Here is a 26,905-nt window from a genome sequence, read left to right as displayed (position 1 = left end):
ACAGGACAAGGAGCAGCACTTTGACTTTGAATGTTGTCAGCTCATTTAAAATGAAGCCTCAGATGTAAATGTTTGAGTTTCTTTAGGGGACACTTTTTCCTGTATCTGTTTAGCCATGGAGGCTATTTAGGCTCACGATGATGTTGGTTGACCTGACCTGAACATGTTTAGCTGATTTATTTTTATTTTTTTTTAAACATTTGTATCAATGTATTTGTATGTTGTTGTTTCTCATTAAATCTTCCCTTATTCTGGTAGAAAACATGTCGGAAAATTGTAATACTTAAGCCACTTAAGCTATCATGCAAATTTATAGTAATCTGGCATTTGTTCAAATATATTTGTTTCTGTGCCTGTTCAATAAACAACAAAGATACAACATCGAAGTCAGACAGACCTGGAAGATGTCGGAAGATGTACGGTTTCACTTAAGATAGTTAGGCTAACAGTGTCTCTCCGTTTCTCTCTGCTTACAGTCTGTATGCTAAACTAGGCTAAACACTAGGGCTGGGCAATATATCGATATTATATCGATATCGTGATATGAGACTGAATATCGTCTTTGATTTTGGATATTGTAATATCGTGATATGACAGTGTTGTCTTTTCCTGGTTTTAAAGGCTGCATTACAGTAAAGTGATGTACTTTTCGGAACTTACCAGACTGTTCTAGCTGTTCTATTATTTGCCTTTACCCACTTAGACATTATGTCCACATTACTGATGATTATTTATCTAAAATCTAAGTGTTAAGATATTTTGTTAAAGCACCAATTGTCAACCCTAGAATATCATCGCAATATCGATAGAGGTATTTGATCAAGAATATCGTGATATCTGATTTTCTCCATATCGCCCAGCCCTACTAAACACACCCTAGATACAACTCTACTAGACACATAGCTGCAACAGATATCCATCTTCTCATCTGCTACATGCTAAATGAAAGGGTTTCCAAACGTTCCTTTAACACTGAATCTACCAAGGAAACATGTACACAGATCTAGTCACAGCATCACGTTCCTCTGCTATTCTACAGCACCAACTCCCAGCCACAAAACATAACTTGATCGGAATCAGAAACTCCCCCCCAGCCCACATATTCAGACTCGCTGCTGGAGATACTTTAAAGTGGATTTGTCAGTGGCGTTATAACAGTTTACTAGCCTGGAAATCCAGACCCAAATCCGAAAGATTAAGGGTCACTGAGTAATGAAAATGGCCCAACTCGAGGGTCGGCACCAAGCATGCATTTGAAAATCTCACTGCACGCAATTGGATAACACTAAAACCAATCCCAACAATACACGGGGTGACGTATCCAGAGCCCCGTACGCTTAGCTAACAGCGGAGCTAACTGGTAGATTAAACTCTTAGCTACCAGAGGAGATAACTGGTAGATTAAACTCTTAGCTACCAGAGGAGCTAACTGGTAGATTAAACTCTTGCCGTATCCGGTCGGCAAAACAGCAAAAACGTCCTTCTTGCAAAGGAACGATTGGAGCGCCGTCTTCTGTTCCTCTTTTAGATAAAAAGCCAAGTCTAACTCGTTCATTGTAGCGGCCAAAGCCGTTTCAAACAACTGGTGTTCATCCGTAGCCATCTTGCAATGTTTACTAATGACTTCGACGTTGCAGCGCTGTCGTCATCTGTTTAGCTCGCCTCTGGACCGCCTATATCAGATACACCGATGTGATTGGTGCAGCTCGGCTACCAGGGCATAGTTAATGAGCATCATTACTCAATGCCAGAGTGACTCGCTGAGCAAATTCAAGTTGTGCTCTCGCGAGAACTCTGGATTTCCAGGGTACCAGTTTAGTGGATAATGAGAAAAACAGAAACCCCTGTAAAGTACTTTGTATTGAATCCAACAGTATAGTACTCTTGTACTGGAACGGATTATAGTTCCCAGAGTTTCTAAAACTTTTGCTCGGTCATGTGTGTAAATGAGATAAACCAAATATTACAATTACTTTACTTTCATTACTTATTACTTTCAATATATATACAGTATAATATATACTGTATGTAGTTTTATAAAAATACCAAAGAAATAGTATTTTCTAACATTTTAAAGGGTTCACCCAAATTCCAAATCAGTTTGTGGTGTTTCTTTATTGTTAAATGTTTTTATTCAATTCTGTGAGCACTACAAACTAAATTCTGTCGATTGAATTGACTGTGAAAGCTAAAAACCTCTTAAACTATCTGCATGGATGGATACCACTAGAGAAGTGAGAACATTTGTGTTTTTGTAATTTTATTGCAGGGCTGTTGTATTGGATTCTACTCCATCATTCAGACGTTTCTGTATTTCTGGTCACTCAGTGTATGTTTAGATGTTAACATTAAGATCTGTTGGTATAAACAGAGACATTGTGTTCACCTGGCATTAACATGCATCTCATTCCCACATTGTGTCACAGTCTGACGGAGCTGGAATACAAATTAGCTCAGATTCTGTTTGTGCAAGCGTTTAGATTATATTTCAAGCTTGCATTTGACATTTTTCCTACTTTACTTGTCATCTCTGTGCTGCAATTTTGGCCAGGACTCTTGAAAAAAATAGTGTTTCTGCAGTATGTAGATAAATACAGACAGACTATGATTACCCATGATGCTTGTAAATGCCAGGTGTGTGGGGAGGGGGGAAAGTCTACAGAAAGTGCTCTATTCTATTCTACTCTATCTACATTCACTTTAAATCTAACCACACTATCATACTGTACCGAGCCACAGACGGGGAGGAGTCGGGTTTTCACTTTCAAACGTGAACGCATCACTTCTTTTGGACTCGGGAATCATTCCTATCCAGAAGGAAGGTTGTTGTGTTTCCAGGGGGACGCAGTACAAACACAGGTTGGAGGAATTAAATACAAAACGTTGGCATTTTCCCAACTGTGTGTTTTCTTGGCTCCACAAGCTTCCCACTGACATCAGGACAATAGAAACTCAACATATCTTTAGACAAAAAAAACTCCCCTGTTCAGACTGCATCTTTGTCCATGAAAAGATGAAAAAGAAAATGTATAAATAGAGTTCAACAGTGACCGCCCACTTTTTTTTTCGGCTCTGTCTCCGGAAGTGTTTTTCCCCATTCAATTGTTCCATTGACGTTTCGAAAATTGCTTATATAGAGAGTTTTAAGTCTGGAACCGAGCCAACCAGCTACGAGATGACTAGTGAGCGTAACACATTTGATTCGGCGCAAAAAAAACATTTTGAAAACGGCAAAAAAGGCAAAAGGTACAAGACCGTGTACAGAAACTATCGTAGACTTCAATGGTTGGACCGAGTTGGACCAATCAGAGACGTTGCTGTTATGCTTAGGATTGTGGGTAGTGTAGTTTTTGTCCATTAAATTGCGGATAAAACGTTTTCTTCTTAAAACAAGGTTGATTTCATACGGACCTCTAGCTTCTACAGGAGCAGAAACCTTCGTTACACAACCACGAAGACATTATGGGATGGTTTAGACCACGTAGCTCGGGGTCAGTCTACCTCGGATGGTTTAGATATTATGGGATGGTTTAGACCACGTAGCTCGGGGTCAGTCTACCTCGGATGGTTTAGATATTATGGGATGGTTTAGACCACGTAGCTCGGGGTCAGTCTACCTCGGATGATTTAGATATTATGGGATGGTTAAGACCACGTAGCTCGGGGTCAGTCTACCTCGGATGGTTTAGACATTATGACTGATATTTTAAACCCTTATGGAGAAAATCAACGGGATTTTTACTTACGGAGTCGGCTGTGGGCGGGACTGTTGAGGTCTATAGTGCATGATTCTGGCAATTTTGGGTGGTATCTTCATGGTTAAATGCACTTATTGCAAGTCGCTTTGGATAAAAGCGTCAGGTAAATTAACGTAATGTAAAAAGGTTTAATTCTTCATCAGATTGAAATAAACTCACCTCAGTGGAACATATCACTTTCATTTAGCAGTGAATTTAAAATTAAGTGAACTTGTTTTTGTTCATTTATTTCTATTCCCACTCCGACAATCATCCTCCTTTTTTGTGGTGGAGGGGGACTCTGGCAGCTGGGTTGTCAGGGCCAATAGCTCCTGGTAAGTGGACGGAAGAATTTCATTCTCTTCTCAAAGGTGTTAAACTTCAAACTTGTTTCATTATTAGCCAATTAGCACGTACACAACAACACTTCAGGGGAAGGAAAGCACAGAATGGAGGATAAAAACACATCAGCACCTTTTTAAACACCTTTATTCTCCGTTTCCACTTTAAGCTCATGTTATTTTGTTTCCTGTCGGAAACAATCTAATTGAGAGACTGATGAAGGTGGATGGCTGGGTTAAAAATGTATGTAGTCTGACAGATTTGGGTATCAAACCTGGGACCTTGTGATAACTGTCTATTGCTCAAAGTTGGGACCAAAGTAAACGTAAAAGTTGATATCTTTAGAAACTAGAAAGTAAGTAAATGTTGTGTTTTGAGCACTTTGTTCAGTAAAAGTGTGCAGATTTTGACTTGTTTTGTCTGTTTTTAAATCTCTCCTTAAAACCCACCTCTTCTCCTTGGAAACCACACGCTTTCTTTTAGATTTTATTGTTTGATTGTATGGCTGTCTTCTCTTTTTTGTACTGTATGCCTGTGTGAGTAATGTACTTTATGCCTTCTGTACAGCACTTTAGTCAACTTGAAAGTGCGCTATAAATAAAGTTTGATTGATTGAGATTGCTCCTGTAACTCACCCACTGAGCCTTTGGCGGCGATGGCCACCGTCTCCAGGAGGACCTGGACGATGCCGGCTCGGGCCCGCGGCGTGTTCTTGTTGTGGGTGTCCAGGTGATTCAGAACCTGCTGGATGACGTGGTGGGAGTGCTGAGCCTGGACCGAAGACACAGAGACAAAGAGGATTCAAGACGGGTTCGCTCTGCACTAATCCTGTCTGATCACAGCTGAAATGGGACTGGCCAGTTTGTCAGCTGCTCCAGATCAGAAAGTACATCTTAGGTTAACCCTCTTGTTGTCCTCGGGTCAAATTTGACCCGTTTTTCAAAGTTTCTACATCTGAAAATTTGGGTGTCTTTCAAGCAAATTGCCTAAAAATAACATGGGTTGTTCCATACAACGCTCGTCTCAAGGAAAAATAAGGATCAGATGTCTACTTCTAAACAGTATCCTGACTAAACTTTGACAGTCTGTGATTATCCACTCAATCGTAACTACTTGTCGAAATAATTCAAAATTTCAGCTTTTTTTTTTAACTCAAAGATGAGGTATACTTTCGTATAAATGAAGTTTATTAACCATGAATTAAAAAAAAAAAAAAAAAAAAAGTGTACAACTAATGGGAATAAGTTGATGTTAGTGGTATCCGGAAGTAGTGAAAAAAAAGCCACAGAAGCCTCAAAAAAGCTTCAAAAACCTCGGAAAAAAATGGTTAACCCGGGAGGACAAGTTGCATGGTGGACGGGAAGACAACACAAGGGTTAATTATTTGCAAATATTTAAACTGAGAAGGAAGCAGGAATCCAGCACACTGTCAGGCACGTTCACTCACGCTATTTAGTAACAACATTTTGGTCCATGGACTTTATATTCCTGCTGGGTAAACATTTTGAAAATGTTACATAATGTGGCAAAAAAAGCCACGAATTTCAGAAAATCTGTATTCATAATTAGTTTTTATTGTCATTTGTGAAGTGCTTTGGCAATTAAAAAGTAAGACAACTGCAGTGCATCCTGGTCTATTTCCTGCTCCTGTGAGTGTAGAAATCTGGTGAAGGGGGTAAGTGAGCGTCTGGCAAGCGTAGCTCCTATGGCGCCATTTTGATGCTACCAAACACTCACCCACCGTTAGCATCCCATTGACTGCCATTCATTTTGACGTCACTTTGACAGCAAATAACTTTACATCTGAAGCGTTTAAAGACTCTATTTGTCCATCGTTTATTTCTAAAGAAACAATGTATAAAAGGCTCCATTACCTTGTACCTCACGTTATGGCTCCGTAGCAGACGTTTTTATAAAAATAGGCTAACGATTGGGTCATAACCACGAGACTTACTGTCTCATAGTAGAGGAATTACCGTATAGTACAGGAGAAGCTCTCAGGCAGTTTGAACTTACATTAGCTGTTTAAGTTTAATTACTAATGTTAACTATCATTTTAGTGATCAATAATTAGCCTGTGTCTATGTTATCTCCTTACATATACCTACGCTCTCCGTCTCTGCTAGATTGGGAATGACTGAGATTTCTCTTGGCACAGCTACCAGAAGACTTCCAACTTTCAGACAGGTTGCTCACGTCACATCTACGTCTTCAAGCTCAGTTGGAGGCTGCTCAGTAACGCTCAGACATCACCGGAAAAGAGCTTCTAATATCCTTCACTGGTCTCCGTCCAGAGACACGGGATCTGTTGGTTCATTATATATACTGTCTATGGGTTATGCGTCTCCTCTTCCTTGATGGTTTTCGCCCTTTGCGGCTGCTTCGAGACACAAACCCTTTACAGCAAATCCTGATATTTCCCGGTAATCTTTTAGATCCCTGAAAATGTCCCTGGAGCTGCCGGATCTCAGCTAGACCTCGGAAATTAAAAACCATCATCATTGGCAGCTGCTTTCAGATAGATTTGTCTTTTAAAATGGTCCAAACTTTGTCCCCCCCCAGGACAGATGAGAGAGACAAAACTCTGCCAATTCCTGTAATACACTCACACAACACACATACAGGAAAAAAACCCAGACAAGACACATGCACACAGTGGCATCAACACACAAACGCACACACACACACACACACAGGACAAACACACACAAAAACAGGACAAACACACACACACACACACACACACACACACACAGAAACAGGACACACACAAAAAAACAGGACACACACAGAAACAGGACACACACTCACACATACAGAAACAGGACACACTCTCTCTCTCACTCACTCTCACACACACACACACCCACACACAGGACACACACACACACACACACACACAGACACAGACACACACACACACACACACACACACACACACACACACACGAGCACCTTTGACTGTGTTTTATCTGTGGCAGCACCTCAGAGTCACCTGGGAACTCCTGGACGAGCAACCAATTAAACAAACAGAGAGAGTAAAGAGAGAGAGCGGGGGTGGGTTGGAGGTCTGGGCTATCTGTGAGTGTAGATGGATGCTCGAAAATGTAATTGACAGCAGTAATAAATGTGTCAGCAGTCTGATGGTAAATAGACAGAAGCTGCGGCTGTGTGTGTGTTCGTGTTGCTCAAAGTCCGTTAATAATTTAGGTATTTTGTGAGCTTTAATCATACAGGACCATTATCCCTGAAAACTTGTTTTCACTTTGTTAAGTATTAAATATTCATGGCTAAATATGCAACAATCTATTTTCTGACATTTTAGAGACCAAACAACTAAACCATTAATCCAGAACCTAATCGACAGATTATTCGACAGAGAGCCCTAATGAGTTCTGGTCCAGGTTACCGTATGGAGCTGATGCATGCCCTCTCGTCTGGTGGGAGGGACTTTGCTTCAAATGCTGGCATTTATTTTTAAGATTTGAGTTTAATTTCCTTCAGATCCAGAGTGTAAAACTGGCAACAACGTTGGAAAAAGCAGCAAAAACATCGATAGAAGCGTAAAAAATGTCAGAAAAAGGCTGTTGTTTAGTAAATCTATCACTGACATCGCTGTATTGTTCCTCTTTATAGAGCCTTTTTTTTCTACCAAAAATGTGCAAAAATGGCTTAAAAAAACTGTTCAAAGGGGGAACATTATTGAAAAAAGCTCGAGAACCACTGCACTAGACTGTACAGAACACAGTGGTGTGTGCGAAAATTGGCACCAGTGGCAAAACGCAATGCTGCATGATAGTCGGCATCTCATGGCCTTTTCACACCTAAAAGTCCGGACCAAGGTCCGAACCAACGTTGTTTAATTACATTGTATACATTTGATCCCGTTCTTTTTGGTTTCACATAGTGATTTTGCTAGCACACTAAAGAACTTTCCATGACACACCTACAGCGTGTCATCACCACGTACGTGTGTTGCGTCTCCCTTTGGTTGGTGAGTAGACGGGCGTGCGTCTGACGTTGGCGTGTTGTCATTTTGGCGGGTAGTCTTTTCCGTATGAATGAAAATGAATGAACAAATGAATGAGCAGATCCCGATTGCGTTATTATGGTATTACTACCAACAGCAACGACATTTTTTTGTAAATGTCGGCATTTTTGTGTTTTCTAATTGACTTTTAATGTTTTCGTCTGACCAAATTGAAATTAAATCTAATCTAATCTCCTCCTCTCCCCACGTACTTCCACGACTCATTTTTGCTTGTTCTAGCGGGGGGGTTTTCCGGGTTTTTTCTTCTTCTTCTATGGTACGTAGTACTAGTGGTAATTCTGTGTAACTTCCTGTAATTGGTCCGAAAGTCCTGTAATTGGTCCAAAAGTCCGAACCATCCAAAAAGTGTTTTCATACTGCAAATGAACGTCTGGACCGAGACCTCCTCTTTTGATCGGACCAAAATTTGGTCTTCGATCCGGACCGTAGTCCGAGCACCTTTCTCACCTGCAATTTTGGTTTGGACCAAACTGAAAAGTCCGAAAGTCCGGACCAAATGAGGTAGGTGTGAAAACGCCCTAAAGGTTTTAACACAGAGACTGGTGCATGCATAAGTACTTTTAACAATGTCAACTCTATGCTGGTAGACGAGACGAGATGATTTGTTTCTATAAAAGAAACCAATTTTAAATCTTAGCCTCTTTACCAAGTCAGCAATATGTGCTTTGAAGGAAAGAGTTTAATCTAATCAGATACAAAAGGTATTTGTAAGAGGTATCAAGTTCAATTATTTAATTAGCTGCAGCCCTGAGCCTTTGGCTAGCTTTGGTTAGCAGAACTTTCACGGAAGGAATGTGAACGCACATTTTCAGATGCTAATAAGAGCGCTCTCTCCCGCTCTGAAATAACCTGTAATTGGCCAAAGTCACGGGCTAACCTTATCTTCAGCCTTCATTCAGAGCCAAGAGAAGGTGCAAAAGTTTAGTTTTCTCTCAGAACACTTGAATTACAATGTGCTTAAATGTTATTAGGGCTGCAACTATGATTATTTTCATAGTCGATTAATCTGTTGATTATTTTCTCGATTAATCAATTAGATGTCTGGTCTTGAAAATGTCAGAAAATGGTGAAAAATGTGGATCAGTGTTTGCCAAAAAGTCCAAGATGACGTCCTCAAATGTCTTGTTTTGTCCACAACTCAAAGATATTGAGTTTACTGTCACAGAGGAGAGAAGAAACTAGAACATATTCTTATTTAAGAAGCTGGAATCAGAGAATTTTTACTTTTGTCTTAAAAAAAAAAACTCAAACCAGCAAATAGTTGGCGATTAATTTAAAAGTTGACAACTAATCGATTAATCTTTGCAGCTCTAAATGTTATCATGGAATTTTTGCCCAATAACGCAAGTGCCTACCCTAACCATGAGTAACTTTTTAACCCAACATGTGTGTACTGTACCTGGATGGAGTACATGATGATCCTGAAGCAGGAAACAGCAAACTCGTTGGGGTCCCACAGGTGGTGGTTGTCCAGGTGACTGACGACAGAAGAAACATAAAGAACATCATTAATATTTTCACTTAAATGTGCAGTAGGTAAGCCTTATAAAACTACCTTTCTGTCATATCTGCTGAAACTGACCCTATGTTCCAGTAGAACTACATGAAGCAGGGCATTTAAAATAAATCCAGCTCCTCTGGCTCCACCTACAGCCTGGAGAGAGATTTACAAAAATCCACCGCTCCCTGTTCAGATGCACCAATAAGGGCCGGGGGGGTGTATAACTGCGTGTCAATCACTGCTCATGCACACGCATTCATTCTCCCTTGTGGGAGGAGGGGCTTAGGAGACAGTTTGGGCTTTAGCAGAAAGGGGGGGAGGGACTGAGAAGTTGTCGATGTTCAAATTCTTTTTTGGCTAAGATCTGGATCTTCACAGTCCTACCTACAGCACCTTTAATAAAACCTCACAAGAGGGGAGTCAGTGGGAATGGATGGATCAACAAAGCGTGTTGGACTTCCCACCAACAGTCAACGTTGGTTTCAAAACATACAAACTCGCAACATGAACAACCCCTGAAAAGTGCATAGTGCTGAAAAGGAGTATAACAGGGGCTCTTTAATATCCTTTAAGCCTTTAGATAGATAGATAGGTAGGTAGGTAGGTAGGTAGATACTTTATTCATCCCAAGGGAAATTTTAGCATGGTAGTGCAAAAGTTAACAGTGCAGGGATTGAACAGTGCAATAGCTCATTATTAAATATTAACTATGAAAAGACAAGAATGTAAACATAATATAATAACTTGACAAATATATATATATATATATATATATATATATATATATATATATATATATATATATGTTAAGAACAATATCTAACAGGGAATAAGTTATAAGATGTAGATGTTATGACCAGAGTCCAGATTGTGTAGGAGGGCTAATACAGCCTATAAGACAGTCAGGTGTACAGCAGACAGACATATAATGGTGGTAGGGGCTGAGAGAGACAGGCTCATGCTGAAAAGTCCATTTCTCCCCTCCCCCTTTGTGTGGTATTGAAGAGTTGGATGGCCCTGGGGACAAAGGACCTCCTCAACCTGTCTGTTGAGCATGACAGTGTCAGAAGTCTACCACTGAACATGCTCCTCTGTTTAAAGAACGTGCTGTGTAGTGGGCGGCGGTCATTGTCCATGATCGCCAGCATCCTACTCATGGTCCGTTTCTCTGCAGTTGCTGCGAGTGACTCCTGCTCAATGCCAACAACAGAGCCAGCTTTCCTTACCAGCCTGTTCAGTCGCCCAGCGTCTCTCTAATGTATAACTGTTTACAGAGCTGCCTGCAGACTCGGAGATAAAGATAGACTGATATAATTAGACAGATGCAGAGGAGGATCAGATGTATAAAGAAAATGCAGGAAAACAAGAAGATAAAACCTGAGACATCCCACCTCTGATGTGAGAAAAAAGGGCATAGAGGGGAAGTAAAGCCCATGTACTTAAAGCTGGAGCCACAGAGTTGAGGTGTACACGGGGTCAGAGGTTTTAGAAAACATCCTGTGTGTTGGAGACATGCAGATAAGTGTGAGCGGCAAATGGAGGACGGCAGATTTACTCATCTCTGTGGGGGCTGACCTGCAGCCTCAAGATACATTCAGTTATTTCATCTGCTATTTATGTCTGCAAACAAACAAACAAACACACACACACACACACACACACACACACACAGACGTTGGAGGTTGACTAATTCCCCCACCTGCTTCTAGCTAGAGGAGCTTCAAAAACATCTGTATTGTCTGAGTCATGCTAGAGGCTCTGTGAGTCTGTGTACACTAATGTCAGCATGCTAATATGCTCACCATTACAATGCTGGTACAATGTTTTTACCAGTGGTTACCAATCAGGGCTTTAAATTGACACGCCTGCCAAAGGCGGGTAAAAATTAACTTTGGCGGGTAACATTTAAGGCCCGGACACACAGAGCCGATAATCGGCCGTCGGACAGCCTGGCGAGGTCAGTGACTCGAGTCTGTTCGGTGTGTTCCGTGCCGTCGTCTGTCCGAGGGGGCCGTCGTCCTTCATTTTGGCCGATTTGACATGTATAATCAGCGGGCCGGGCACTGCCGGCAGTCGGACTCAAATGACCATCTGATTGGTGGAGAGCTAACCCGGAAACGGGGAGCGGGATGAGCGTGACTAGAGTCTCTCAAAATCTGACGAAAATCTTTTAAACTGACCTTTGTTGATCTGAAATGAAGACAGATTCAGCAACTGCACGGCCTATTTCTCTCTTAAAATGTTTTCAGAAACACGTTTCGGTGAACTATTTTAGTCCAATATGAGATCGTATTCTGAAAGAGCCGCCATGACAGTCTGTCTTTGAATTTCCGGAGAAACCAGACCCACGTGACGCGTTCGTCCAATCAGCTGCCGGTTTTCATTTTTGGACAATACAGATTAGCGCCGGCATTTTTTTGACCAACTCGGGGACACTGATCAGTCCAACTGGCTTTTCTGCTGACAGTTGGCCGTCTGGTCGGTGTGTAAGCAGCTTTAAAGTTACTAGCCAATTTGGCCGGTGATGAATGAAGCGAAGCGTCTGTTTGAACTGGCCGGCTGCAGAAATGATGCGACAAGCCAGTGTTTCCAGATCGGCCTGTTTTGGGCGGTTTTGTGTGTGTTTGGCTTGGAAATGTAATCTTTATCTGACAACACGGCTTGTAGCACTAATCCTACATTTCCCATGAACACTATGTCGTGACGCGTCGTACAACCATCAGCTGCGTGCCTAGCGTGCGTGGTATCGATTACGAGCTACGCTGAAAACGGAGAAGACGAACGGAACGGAGCCAAACAAACCAGAGGAGCTGAAATTAAGACGTAAAGTTAGTTTGGAAAGAAAGAAAAAAAATGTGGCTAGTGGAAGACGTGATTGGCTGGTAACTTTAAAAATCTACTAGCCATGTTGTCTAGATCAAAAAATGAATTTAAAGCCCTGTTACCAATATTATGTGATTAGTTTTGGGATTTGACCATGAATCAAAGTGTTGGTAAAGTCACATTTTGACCATCATCCGAGGAGCACGGATATCTGTACCCCAATATCACAATAGTTAGACGAGCCATTTCACGCGGAAATGCAAACGTCACTGTGGCATTTAAGGAAAAGCGAGGTCATCACGACAGTCAGTGGGATTTATCGTCAGGTAGTCTCCACAGCGCTGTGAAGTAAGGTATGGCTACACCACAGATGCATTCTGGGATATGAGACAAAAACACTCTGGGTTGTTTGCATTTCTTTAAACCAATCCCAATCGTCTTGGGCGGCGCTCAAGCTGCTAAATGGTCTCGGGAAGGAACTTGTTTTGGTGGAACAGTAACCTGAGCTAAGTAAATTAGCTGGATACATGGTTAAACCTCATTTGCTCTTATCAGTGTATGTATTCTACGATGATTCAGTTTAAAATGGACATATTATGCTTTTCCATATTTTCTGTCATATCTACATTGTTTAACGTTGGATTTTCATGTTAAACATGGCCAAAACAATCAAATAAGGAGGTAAACGTATGTCAGACAAATGAGCTAAAACATTCAGATTTCCAACTGTGGTGGTCGCATTACTGCTGAAACATGTCCGATTGGGTAGTGTTTGGTTCAGAAGCCTATATCTGTGATTTTTGACGCGAGAAAGTGCTGCTTCCACTACAATCTGGTGTTAGCATACTAACTATTAAGTAGCTGCATGCTAATGCTTGATTGCTGTAATCTTGGCAGCCAATGTTGGTAATTTCTCCCCAATTTCGGGGTCACGTTACTGCTGGGACATGTCCGGTTGTGTAGTATATGGTTTAGAAGCCTTTAGTGGTGATTTTTCATGGTACAAAGTCCTGCTAAATACTCTGTTGCAGTAGCTCTAACTGCCACCTAGAAACAAAACTGGAGCGCAGCGGAGATTCCAGGAAATACGCTGGCCAATCAGAGCAGACTGGGCTTTTTCGGGAGGGGGGGCTTAAAGAGACAGGCGCTCCAGACTGTATGAGACAGCGTCCCATACAGAGGGTGAATACAGGTGCAGCAGCCATGGGCAGTATGAGAAAGAGAAAATGTTTTTTGAACATTAAAGCATGTAATCATGTCCTAGTACAAACACAAAATACAAGTATGAACCTGAAAAGGCTATATAATAGTTCCCCTTTAAACATACTGTCACAGCAGCCATTTTAAGCAATCTGTCAGGATGGAAATGAACCAAACTAACGTTAGTGAAAGAAAGGCAGAGGAAAGACATCATTTGAAGAAAGAGAGGAGAAATAATAAGTAGATAAAGATGGGAACAAGAGGAAAGCAGAGGACAGCGGTAAAGAGGATAGGAAAGCTGGTTGTATGGGAACCAACATGACGTCAATCCAAACCCCCAAAACCCTCCTCCCCCCTCCCTGTTAACCCCAATCCCTGCTATTTATAGTCTGAAGACGCTTCCCCTTCCTCCTCTCTGCAGGAGAACTGATTTCTCACACAGACAGAAGCACATCAGCTGTTTAATGGAGAGAAACATTAAAGACTGCAGTGACAAACGTATTCAGTTCTGTTCGGTTGCACCTGCATAAAGCCATTATATATACACAAGTCATTTATATATTTACATCTCAAGTTCTATCACGATATAATATTATATCAATTATTTGGACAGCGATAAGATAAATGCTGGTATCTGCCATGATACGAACTCAATTTGATTCACTTCAGGGGCCCGCGATCGATATGAGACGATAGCATTAAAGGGTAACTACCTGGACCTGGAACTTTGACCTATTTTCCTATGTTTTTGTGTCTAAGTGACTGATGGGAACAACAATCTTTGACATTGGTCCAGTATTAAGCGAGATCGCTGCAGTCGGCAGCGGCGAAACAAGCTACAATTTAAGTTGTATTGTCCAGCTTGTATTTACTTTCACAAAAGTGCTCGTTTTGGCACTGACAGGCTCCGATTAATATTCTAAGTATCTGACAACATTATGGAAAGGATCCCTTCAGAGATAGACCTTTAAAACCTCTATAAGATCTTTCTGTTTAACCAGAAACAGCTCTTAAGTTGCTAGCGCTAAACCCACCAGACTCCATTTAAAAAAACAATACTTTTAGCGTGTATAGAGCCAACATATCTTCACAGGTAAATCTGTAAACTATGTGTTTATTTCAACCAAAATTAGAGTTGTGATGGTTGGAAAAGTGGAAAGACGACCCAAAACGGCTTTTCATTGTTTTATTTTGTTTCTGTCGACTTTGAATAAAGTGTATTTTACAATGCTAAAATGATGTTTATTTACATGGAGTCTGGTTGGTTTAGCCAAGGGGGTAAGCTTCTCCTCACAACGCATACCTCCTATGGCGCCATTTTGATGCTACCAAGCCATCACCTCCCATTAGCATCCCATTGACTCCCATTCATTTTGGCGCCACTTTGACAGCGAATCATTTTAGATCTGAAGCGTTTAAAGACTATTTGTCCATTGTTTATTTCTAAAGAAACACGTTTATAAGTGTATAAAAGGCTCCATTACCTTGTACCTCACGTTATGGCTCCGTAGCAGACGTTTTAATAAAAATAGGCTAACGATTGGGTCATAACCACGCGACTTACTGTCGCATAGTAGAGGAATTACCGTATCGTACAGGAGAAGCTCGCAGGCAATTTGGACTTCCATTAGCTGTTTAAGTTTAATTACTAATGTTAACTATCATTTTAGTGATCAATAATTAGCCTGTGTCTATGTTATCTCCTTACATATACCTACGCTCTCCGTCTCTGCTAGATTGGGAATGATTGAGATTTCTCTTGGCACAGCTACCAGAAGACTTCCAACTTTCAGACAGGTTGCTCACGTCACATCTACGTCTTCAAGCTCAGTTGGAGGCTGCTCAGTAACGCTCAGCCAGCACCGGAAAAGATCTTCTAATATCCTTGACTGGTCTCTGTCCAGAGACACGGGATCTGTCGGTCCATTCTATATACAGTCTATTGGTTTAGCGAACTCAATTTCACAAATGTTTTGATGTTTAAAAAAAGGATCTTACTCTTTAACAGAAAGGTAGACCTCCTTAGAAATCCTTTCCATAATGTTGTCAGACACTTAGCATAATAATCTGAGTCTGTCAGTGGCAAAACAAGCACTTTTGTGAACATAAATACGAGCTGCACAATTGTCCTGTTAACTTACATTGTAGCTTGTTTCGCTGCTGCCGACTGAAGCGCTGAAACCCTGGTGTCACTTTTCAGATTCCTCTCCATCAGGAGACTTTTAGACACATCAGCACTTAGTTACCTGTCTGGTTTACCCACCGGGGCACTTTATCTGTCACTCTGATATCACCACTGAAGCAAACAAAAAAGAAATGTAAGAAAGAAAGAAAGCATGCAATAAAGCAAGAGAAAGAAAGAAAGCAAGAGAAAGAAAGAAAGCAAGAGAAAGAAAGAAAGCAAGAAAGCAGGCAAGAAAGAAAGACAGAAAGAAAGAAAGAAAGCAAAAAGAAAACAGAAAACAGAAGGCCTGCAGGGGGAGCAGGATGCCAGCGAGTCTGAAGGCAGGTGTGTGTGTGTGTGTGTGTGTGTGTGTGTGTGTGTGTGTGTGTGTGAGAGAGAGAAACAAACCTGACTGGATAGACATACGCTGCAAACTGGAATCAACACTCAATCCAATAAATTACTGGGGCTAAATACATCTAAAATATGAACCGATGCCCATCACGAGGACTATCGCCCCCGAGATGCGTTTCCTGTGTTTTAATCTAAACCACGATCTTTTTCCTAAACTGAACTAGTCGTTTTGGTGCCTAAACTTATTACTTGTTATGTATTTGTTTGCTCTAGTTTTTTTTTTTTTCAACATTTTGGACACAGATATGGTGATAAACGCAAACACACTGAATCCGTCGTTCACTACTGAGCCTGTTTGTAACCGCTAGGCTATCGAACATTTGGCATGTTCTTGAAAGCGCTTCAGTGTGTTTTGCGTTTTCATTCGGATGCAGAACACTGCTTGAGTGGAACGCAGGCTCTGAGCAACACTCTCAAAGCAATAAATTAACATGGATTCTGAAAAACACGCTCATTTGCTTTCTTTTCAAGATTAAAATAAGAAGACGGATAGCACTCTGAAGTCAGGCTGTTGTTAGCATAGCTTAGCATAAAGACTGGAGGCAGAGGGAAACAGCTAGCCTGGCTCTGGGAAAAAATGAAAGACTGATTCTAATTTTCTCATCTCACTCTCAGAAAGAAAGAGCATAAGCACATTTCCCAAAATGACTTTCCTAAGTTAAAAATACAAGCTCACAAGTTCCATTTGACGGTGAAGAAAGAAATGGCAGGAGCCACTACTGCTATTGAAGGAGAAAAATGAGAAACATTAAAAAGGAGAGATCTGTGGATACGATCTCCAATTGGGTGCCTGGAAATAGATTCTTATAGATAATCTATAATAATAATAAAAATAGATTTTTTGAGGTTTGATCAAGGTCTGTTTGCAGGAAGGAGAAAAGAGCAAATGAAGACGCTGATTTGCCAACAAATTAACTGAAAAAGCTCTGAGGCAAAAAGGAAACTGAAGGGAGGAAAAATGATTAAATGCAGCTCGGTTCTTTAGAAGGCCCTACAGATGTCAAGCAGTCGCAGTAATATTATTATGTAATTAATTGTGAATGGCAGCTTTAAGAGGCTTGTCCCAGATTGAATTAGCAAGCAACAGTTGGTTACCGTTTCTGCAGCTCCACTTATTTACAACTCACGAGTCATAGAAAAACAACAGTAAAAACCCTGTCTATGAATCGCAGAAAGACAAAAATATTCATTGTATGTGGCCGGGTTGGGTCAGTGGGTAGAGCAGGCGCACAAATTGGAACCAATCTTTGGTTCCTTAAGCCCAGTTCAGACCAAAGATTCGATACAAGATGAAACCGTTTTGGAAAATTTCAGCGGTCTGAACTGGCCCGTCTCAGCTCAACGCACACCAGCTGATGGTGACGCTGCCACTCAGCTGGTGGAGTCTCCAGAGGCTGGTTTTAGAACGTAAGAGACGTCTCCTGTTTCTACAGCCAATAGAGAAGTCAGCTGGTTGAGTCTCCAGAGGCTGGTTTTAGAACGTAAGAGACGTCTCCTGTTTCTACAGCCAATAGAGAAGTCAGCTGGTCAAGTCTCCAGCAAGGTTATAATCGTTAACGAAAACGAACGAAATAACGAAAACTAGGTGGGAAAAAACATTGTCGTTAACTGAATTAAAAATAAAAACGAGGCACTACAAAAAAACGATAACTAAACTAAAACTGTAATGTCTGTTTGCAAAACTAACTAAAATAAAATAAAACTAGAACTGCAAGAAGTTAACCAGTTAGAACGGAAGTACAAAGAGTTGTTGCTATGGAGGTGATACACTGTCTCGTCTCATTGGTGTAAACTAGGAGGTTTCAGAATGCTGCAGACTGACGCATTGGAAGAAGTTCAAAGTTTACACTCGTCTCGGGAATCTTTGGTCTGAACAGGACTTAAAGAGTAACTACTAGCCAACTATTAAATTAATCGACAACCGTTTTGATAATCCATTAATCTGTTTCAGTTTAAAACAATTCTGATTCCAGCTTCCAGCTCCAAATATGAATATGTTCTAGTTTCTTCTCTCCTCTGTGACAGTAAACTGAATATATTTGAGTTGTGGACAAAACAAGACATTTGAGGACGTCATCTTGGGAAACACTGATCAGATTTTTAGAGACCAAACAACTGATCCATTCATCCAGAACATAACCAACAGGTTATTCAACAAGGAAATCAATCGTTAGTTACAGCCCTAGCAACGTCGTCAAACTCAGGAACTGAGCTGCAGATTTCTTTTAGCGTTTTCTCCCAATCAGCAGTTGAAAGTCCCATCAATCAAAGTGTGTCAAAGTGGTTTCTGGGAAGCCTCTCGAGTGATCTCGAATTGATTAGCGGCAGCCATCACAAACAACAGGCCTGCAAGTCTCAATCACCAACAATTACAACAGAAACTCACTGAGGTCAGTCAAGCTAAACAAACTCAAAGGGGATTACTGACAACACTGATTTAGTCTCTACATGGCACGGTCAAGACTTCTTACACTTCCCAAAAATGGAAAACTCAGGCCACATCTCGACAGTAAGGCTCTCTCTTCCTAATCACAAACCGCAAAGCTTGGTGTCGCTGACGTATGTTTCATTTTAGGGGTGTCCCGGCTTTTTTGGCCCCCGAAACGATCCACTTTTTACAATATTGAATATCTGGCGATCCCCAGTCTTGCCAATACCCGATGTACACCGTTTTTATTTTTTTTTACAAAAATAGCTAAAGAAAGCAACTAAAAGATTTTAGTCAGTGCAGCTAACTTTTTTGTAAAACTCACATATAAAATCAAGATACTTGTGAGTGTTCTGCCGTGATCAGTGTGACTGCTGATCAGTTTAAAAATGCAGGTATCAGCTCCGATCCGATACTTGCGATCGGGATTGGGACATCCCTAATTTCATAGTCTGAAAAAACTTTATTAACTGTGTCTGTAACCTGTTTATTCTCATCATCGGAGGCAACTAAGTTCATGCAAATGACTGACAAAGCTGAAGATCTGAAAGAGTCTACTATAACAAATGATATTTCCCAACTGGACACAACACCTGTACACTTTTCTTTGTCTCTTATTGCCTAAATGCCCTTCCCTTCTCTCTCTGTTCTTTATACCACTCTGTTGTGACAGACGTTGCATAAATTGTCAGGCCATTATTGCTCAGACCTCAAGGGGCCTCGCTATTGATTGTAACGTTTAAGTGATGCTGGAACTAAAGCTTATTCTACGGTTGCACTCAATATCTGTCCTGTTCACATAGTGTCAGTCCACAGCACGAAATGTCCAATGCAATTTATTGACAGTACCTTTAGTTGTATCCAGGGCTGTCAAAATCAAATTCACTAAGAGCCACACTGGAAAATAAGAATCACATCAAGGGCCAGACATGTAGAGTTTATTGACATGCTTTTATTTAACTGAAAAAGTCAAATATCTTACTGCATGTCTCATATAGTCTTGTCATTATAGTTACAGTTTCGTTGACATAAAGCCCTAAAAAAGCCAGGAAAAAAGTTCCTTTGCTATCATGGGAGCATGCCTATGTTCCCACAGCCCTATGTTCCCAAATTTCTAAGCTGTTTTTCAAAATTAGGCCCTATGTTCCCACAGTTCCTTTTTCAAAAATTTGTATCAGATTTGATCCCCCTAACCGCAAAAAATGATGTGGATTGATAGGGCTTAAATTGAAGGGAAATGTAGGAACACAAGACCTAATTTTGAAAATGTCCTAGAAATGTGGGAAGATAGGGCCTAATTTTAAGAAAATTCTTAGAAATGTGGGACCATAGGGCTGTGGGAACATAAGGCCTAATTTTACGAAAAATCTTAGAAATGAGGGACCACCCGCCATCATAGAGTTTAGCAAATCATTCAAAACAATGGTTACATTTTTAAAAGTAGGCTACCACACAGCCGACTCACAGCAACCTGTTTCACAGCCTGAATATGCAAAACTCTCTGCTTCTGGGGAATTTCTTTGTCACGAAGTCAATCTGCGAAATTCTGCTTTGAGTGTCGCGTAATTACAGTTTCCAATCTTATTGATTTGGCGCACAACTAGACGGGCCACAATCTATTGTGAACCTAAATTGATATGCGGGCCGGATCAAAATTTGTGAGGGGCCGGATGTCTATGGTAAATTCCGTATCTTCAACCTGGACCCTATTTCCCCATGTGTTTTGTTTCTAAGTGACTGATGGGAACAACAACCTATGAAACTGGTCCAGTTTTAGGCAACATTGCTGCAGTCGGCAGCCGCGAAACATGCTGCAATGTAACCCTATGGGGCAAATGTACAGTACATTGTCGATTTCCGTCCATTAAAAGTTCTGTTTTTACCACTGACAGGCTCAGATTATTATTCTAAGTGTCTGACAACATTATGGAAAGGATCCCTTCAGAGATAGACCTTTTTGTTAAATACACTATCTGTAATAAAACATCTAAAGCCTGGTTCATACGGCAGGATAATTAGGCCGATTTTAGCCCCGATTCACCCCTTCTGACAATCTTAAGGATGCTCCGATTATCGTAAAATAATCTGATCAGATATTCCTGCCGTGTGTGGTGTGTTAAGACTGCTCTCGTCTGCTCAGAAGGACGTCGGGACCGCTCCGATCTCAAATCGGGGATATCCAACATGTTGGATTGTTTTGGCCCGATTTCTCCTCGTGTGTGGTGTCCCCCGGGGACAAACGAGCACGCAGGCTGTGGACTGTGGCGTGTAGCCAATCAGAAAGCGAGGTGCCGAGGCGGCGAGGAAAGCACCGGGAAACAACATCAAAACAGCCGGCGGCATGGCGCACCAGAAAGTCCGGTGGACGTCGGAGATGGAGGACCAACTCGTCGACCTGTGATAACGTTTTTTTTCGGTTAAAAACAAACTACAGACTATTGCCACTGCATCCTCTTCGTCCGCCATGATTGTTTACTCTGAAGTCACGTTTGATCTCGAGGGATTTTGCGAGATTTCCCGTCTGACCTGGGAGTCAAATCGCTTCTGCACTGTACGACCAAAACTGTTAGACCGTGATTTTTTTATCGCCGTGTGTGGGGTTCTCAGGATTGGAAAATCGGCCGACAATTTTAAAATCGTCCCTTGTGAACCAGGCTTAAAAGCAAAAATCCTATCAGATGGGGGTCAAAATCTTATCAAATATAATGGGGGGGGTCTGTGGTCTAATTTGTGTCATTTTAAGAGTCCTTGATGTGCAAAAGTTTGGGAACTACGGCTCTAAAGAATATGAATGTCTTCACACAATTTACAAGCAATCCATCCAATACATGTTGATCATTTTGACTCTCAAACTGTTGGACCAGCATACTAACTAACAGAGTGACATCCCCGTCCCTGGAGCCACACTGCTAGCGAGGCTAAAAATATTAAACAGAAAAACACACTAATTTAAATATCTGCATGAGCCTTTCCCTCCTGAAGCTGCCGGGAAAACAGCAGCGAGGTGAGGTCGGCACTCTGAGCGGCTCAGCGGAGCAGAAACACACAGTAACACAGGAAATCTCAGCGGGGCTCCGCCGTTGACTCGGTAATTGTCCAATTTATGCGAAGCGTGCTGAGTGTCGGGGCAAAGCGGCCAATGGGAGCAGCAACAGGAACATTTAAATCCCAGGAGACAGAGAGGCTGTCGGTGGTGTGCCACGCTCACAAGGCAGCCGCATGTGTGATAAGAGAGCTTATTTCATTTCCTCTGTGTGGGGGGAAAGAGTGTGTGTGTGTGTGTGTGTGTGTGTGTGTGTGTGACAAAATGAATGTAAGTGGAAGAAGAACAAAGGCAAGTATGTTTCTTTGTGTGCGTGTGTCCGTCTGTGTGAGTTTGTGTGTGTGTGTGTGTGTGTGTGTGTGTATGTATGTGTGTGACAAAATTAATGTAAATGGAAGAAGAAAAAAGGACCAGTATATGTGTCCGTCTGGAGGTGTCTTTATATGTCTGGGTGTGTGTGTGTGTGTGTGTGTGTGTGTGTGTGTGTGTGTGTCTGTGTAAATAAATGTGAGTGGAAGAAGACAAAAGGCAAGTATGTTTCTGTGTGCGTGTGTGTCCGTCTGGAGGTGTGTTTATATGTCTGTCTGTCTGTGTGTGTGTGTGTGTGTGTGTGTGTGTGTGTGTGTGTGTGTGTGTGTGTGTGTGTGTGTGTGTGGCTGCGAGTGAGTTTGTGCGTGTGTGTCCGTCTGGAGGTGTGTTTATGTGTCTGTGTCTGTGTGTGTGTGTGTGTGTGTGTAAATGAATGTGAGTGGAAGAAGACAAAAGGCAAGTATGTTTCTGTGCGTGTGTGTGTGTGTGTGTGTGTGTGTGTGTGTGTGTGTGTGTGTTTGTTATACTGTCCTGTCCCCTCTCCGGCTGTCTGTGTCGTGACTCCAATATGTAATAAAGCAGGTTATGAATGGATACGCTGCACAGTGAGAAGGAGGAGGAAGATCTTTGTGGACATTTCCTTGATATAAAAAAAAGAATACCTTTGCGTTCACATCAGGCATGTTTGGCGCAGTTTCAATCTAACCCTGCTTTTATTTCCGCCTTTACTTTCTTAGTTTAGATGAAAACATAGAGATTTGAACTAAATAACGACGCAGAGAAGCCTGAAAATTAATCTTGCGCCTCTACCATCCCGGCCAACTACAGGAAATGAAAATATGCGGGTAGAAGCAGACAGACACCCTCAGGCTCTGACACAAACAACTAACTAAAACATAAGAGAGCTCCAAAGAAACCTTACAACTATGGCAACACTGCAGGAGCAGCAGCTGAACAACGATATCTTAAGGTCTCCTGCACACACGTGGCACGAGCGCGGCATTTCTGTTGCGTCTCAGTTGCGTGGCGTTTTCGGTCTATGCACACCAGAAACGTGTCTGACGCGGCGCTGCTGCTGCTAGCCTTGTCTGTCAGTAGTATACTTCATGTTAAACATAAATATATACTGATTTGATCACAGCAAAGACAAAGTCGGCAGTGTTGACGGCAAAATAGGCTACAGAATATTTCCTTCTGTATTGACAGGTGCAATATTTGAAAATTTTTTAAATTACATTTATATCTGCATTTATGTCAAAACCTAGAGACTTTCAAACATCAACATGTCATTTATTAATATGTATTTGTGTCTAAATGACATATAAACATCTTTTCCTATTCTACGTTGCCTGGAAACGCTTCCAACACGCTTGCGTGTCGCCTGAAAAATAGGCGTCGGTCCTATTTCTAGCATGCACGCGTTTTGCGCCTGAGATGTGCGTGTCACGCAGGGAGTGTGTAAGCTCTAACCTGTTACCATGGGAGCCGAAATAAAAACGGACACGCCACGCAGCTGACACGCTCACGCCACGCAGCCAGTGTACAGGAGGCTTTATGGTCGTGAAGAGATGGAAACGCAGAGGAAAAAACAGCAGCCACTGTTTGGATAAAACAACAGGAATGTGAAGTAAATATTGCATACAAGCTGAATACATAATAACTGGCATGCAGTGTGACATAGTCCACCTCTGTGGTTTGGATTATGACGTTTTGTAAAAGAACGTTTAAGTAATGTACAGCTCTGTGCCTTCTTCGTTACATTACCTACTTGTACTGTATATCTCACATTACTTCTGCTGTAGAGACTTTTTAACGCACGTTTCCTCCCTTCCAGGCAGACACAATGTACATTTTTGAGTTTTATTATGTGTTGTGTGGTGTCATAATATTTCTTCATCGAAAACACAGAGTGATGAGTTACATATCTGCAGCACGTCTTGCCTGTTTCGCAGTTCATTCATATAAATTGTTGTGCAAACATTTCCGTACTTTATGGGACAAACCTGTTCATGAGAATGCGTTGTTTCGAGAGTCTGCTAATTGGTTTCAAATTGTATTATAATTAGTGAAAAACCAAGGGCTGGAAAAAAAATGACCAGCTGTGATGTAAAGAACAATGTGTTGTAAATGGGCTAAAACATGGTTCTATAACTGATTTAAAAACACCACATTTGAGGAGTTCTGTTGCACAAATGTCTCTGAAAAGTTGACATCATCTAATCTGCTTACATAATGCTCCTCATTTTTACTTAATTGATCCCCAAGGGGGGGGGGGTACAATATGTTCACATACTGTTTTGTTAGACACACAGGCCTGAAATACTCACACATGCTCAGGTCCTATACATGCACAAAATGGAGAGATGTCAGAGTGAGGGGGGGGCTGCGACTGCTGGACAGGCGCCCCCGAGCAGCTGGGGGTTTGGTGCCTTGCTCAAGAGCACCTTGTCAGTGCCCGGGAGGTGAACTGGCACCTCTCCAGCTACCAGTCCACAATCCGTACTTTGGTCCGTTTGGGGACTGGTAGCTGGAGAGGTGCCCATGTTGCTGCTACCCATGTGGTTACATCACAGTCCGATACAATACCAGTATCGGAAAAGCCTACAATGCTGATAACGGTATGAGAAAGAACTGGAGTTTATCCACCGATCTGATACCACGTAATTTAGCTCAGAAGAAAATCTACTTTAGTTGATTTGTGTTCTTTTTCCGCTATGACTCAACTGGATAGTAAAATAAAGTTTTTGTTCATGTTTCACAAAGAGTTTAAAGGACAAATCCGGCACGAAATGTACGTAGGGGTTAATACCACATGTGCACCGAGTCGACCGTTCTCTGGGATACGTTTTCATGCTAATCGAATGTGACCAGTTTAGCGCAAACAGCTAATTAGCTTATGAAGCTAGTCGTTGGGGCACTGGTAAAGTAAAAAGATAGTTTAGAAAGACAGTACCGTTCACGTATACAGGCGGGCGCCATCTTGGGAAAACAGTCACGACCAGTTGAACGACAAACGTCGTGCTTGAGCTATTGCTGCGTTCCAGGCAACCCGTAACTCATGTTTTCACAACCTTCTGCCCGTGAAAGTGCCCTGGAACGGCAGTCAAACCCGTAACTTACTCCCCGTGAACTGGTACCAGATGGTTGTTCTCCCAGTTACAGTTTTTGACGTCACACACACATAAACAACAATGGCGACCCCTGTTGATGCTGTACAGACGCCGGTGATTAACAGTGACAAATAGAAATAAATAGACATAAATAGGCAACGTAAAGTAATTCCGCACATTGTAATCAAAACAATACACATACGATTGTGTACTACTACAGGTTATGTTTATTAAATGAAGCCCAAAATATGTTGCCGACTAGAAATCTCTAGTATCAGCTAGCGCTAGCTAACGTCAGTGTTAGGTAGCTGCTAGCTAACGTTAACGTTAGGTAGCCTAACCTGAACCCTGGAACGCTACCAAGTCGTGACTTGAAGTCGTAACTTACGGGCTAAAAATTGCGTCTGGAACGCAGCATATGTTACTGGTTACTGGTCGCACAGCGTTTGTCGTTCGACTGGTCGTGACTGTTTTCCCAAGATGGCGCCCGCCCATATGTATCTTTTTAATAAACTGTCTGTACACTTACAAAGTTCTCAATCCTTCGGTTTACATGTAGGGACCTTCATCATGCTACCGTGGAAGTGTGGTGCTATTTTGAGCCTTGTTAATGGTATAGAAATAGCGATTTTTTTACTTTAAGCGGCCCGACGACTAGCATTATAAGCTAATTAGCAGTTTGCACATGTGTTATTAAACCCTAAGTTAATTTTGCGCCGGATTTGTCCTTTAACCTGAGCCAAACTGTACAACAAAGATAGAAATCATATCACACCCATACAGGGATAGTAGTATACAGCTGTTAAAACATCATCAAATATATGACAGACTGGTATTGGCTGATACGCAAGTTCAGGTATCCAAATTGGTATCGAGAAGCCAGGAATGGTATCGGCCCATCTCTATTTTGTTCCAGATCCACTGAAGTAAAACCACTGTTTGCAGTCTCTCTAACGTTGAGGTACTCACACCAGCACGGGCCGGACGGCGTTGTTCATGTTGCCGTAGGCGGCCCGGCCCAGCAGCTCCCGGAAGCAGCTCTCCGCCAAGGCCGCCGGGTTTTCCTCGCCGTCCTGACTCACTGACCCTGAAGGCGTGCTGGGGTGCCCCGCCCTGTCAGACAGAGACACACGGACAGACGGGTTAGAAAGTGTATCCACAAAGAGAAAAAAGAAACTAGGAAACGCATGCTCGCATCTTTTCCTGAGCAGCAAGAAAAAGAAAAGAAAGAAACCAGACTAAGCTTTCCGAAAAGATATATATATAAAAGCTGTTTTCTAAAAAGCTGCACAGAAAAAAGAAACTAAGAGACCCATGCTCGCATCATTTCTTTAAGCAGTAGGAAAAGAAAAAAAAAGAAACCAGACAGTGAGTGTTCGGAGAAGATATAAAAAGGATGGTAAATCACTGCTGTGTTAGCGTATTCAAACATTTACAATCTCCTAAAATCAAGTTTAAAGGAATGAAAAACAGCTCCGATTCAATTCGTCAGAAAGAAAAAAAAAAAATATCCTGAAGAAGCTAAGAAGCAATGACAACAAGCCAAGAATCAATTCTTCATATTGCACACAAAGAATCTGTGAAGAGACAGAGAGGGGGTATAAGAGTGCAGAGTGCAATAACATTCAGAGGGAGAGAAAAACAGAAAGGAGAAAGCTTCAGGATATGAGAGATGAATGGAGAGAGAGAGAGACAGAGAGAGAGAATGAGTAAAGAATGACGGACTAAAGGCGGAGGAGAGAGTGAAAAGAAATCAATCAAAGCAGCTGGAAAATAAAGAAGG

General features: G+C 41.7%; 1 protein-coding gene across 5 annotated transcripts in view; it reads right to left on the bottom strand.

Moving 5' to 3' along the window:
* The window catches only part of efr3a (EFR3 homolog A (S. cerevisiae)), a 160,964-nt gene that overhangs the window by 30,176 nt on the left and 103,883 nt on the right, over positions 1-26,905 (bottom strand). For 3 of the 5 annotated variants that reach the window (XM_036004731.1, XM_036004728.1, XM_036004729.1), the window contains 4 exons: positions 26,092-26,235; positions 9,530-9,608; positions 4,715-4,850; positions 2,730-2,807 (listed from right to left, as the gene is read on the bottom strand). In XM_036004731.1, coding sequence (XP_035860624.1) covers positions 2,730-2,807; positions 4,715-4,850; positions 9,530-9,608; positions 26,092-26,235 — 437 coding nt within the window. The remainder of the gene's footprint in view (positions 1-2,729; positions 2,808-4,714; positions 4,851-9,529; positions 9,609-26,091; positions 26,236-26,905) is intronic. The other 2 variants (XM_036004730.1, XM_031292208.2) reach the window with 1 other exon arrangement.

This window comes from Sander lucioperca, chromosome 9, assembly GCF_008315115.2.
Source record: "Sander lucioperca isolate FBNREF2018 chromosome 9, SLUC_FBN_1.2, whole genome shotgun sequence".
Lineage (NCBI taxonomy): Eukaryota > Metazoa > Chordata > Actinopteri > Perciformes > Percidae > Sander > Sander lucioperca.
Note: the sequence above shows the minus strand (reverse complement) of the source record. Positions and strands in the feature narration are given on the sequence as shown.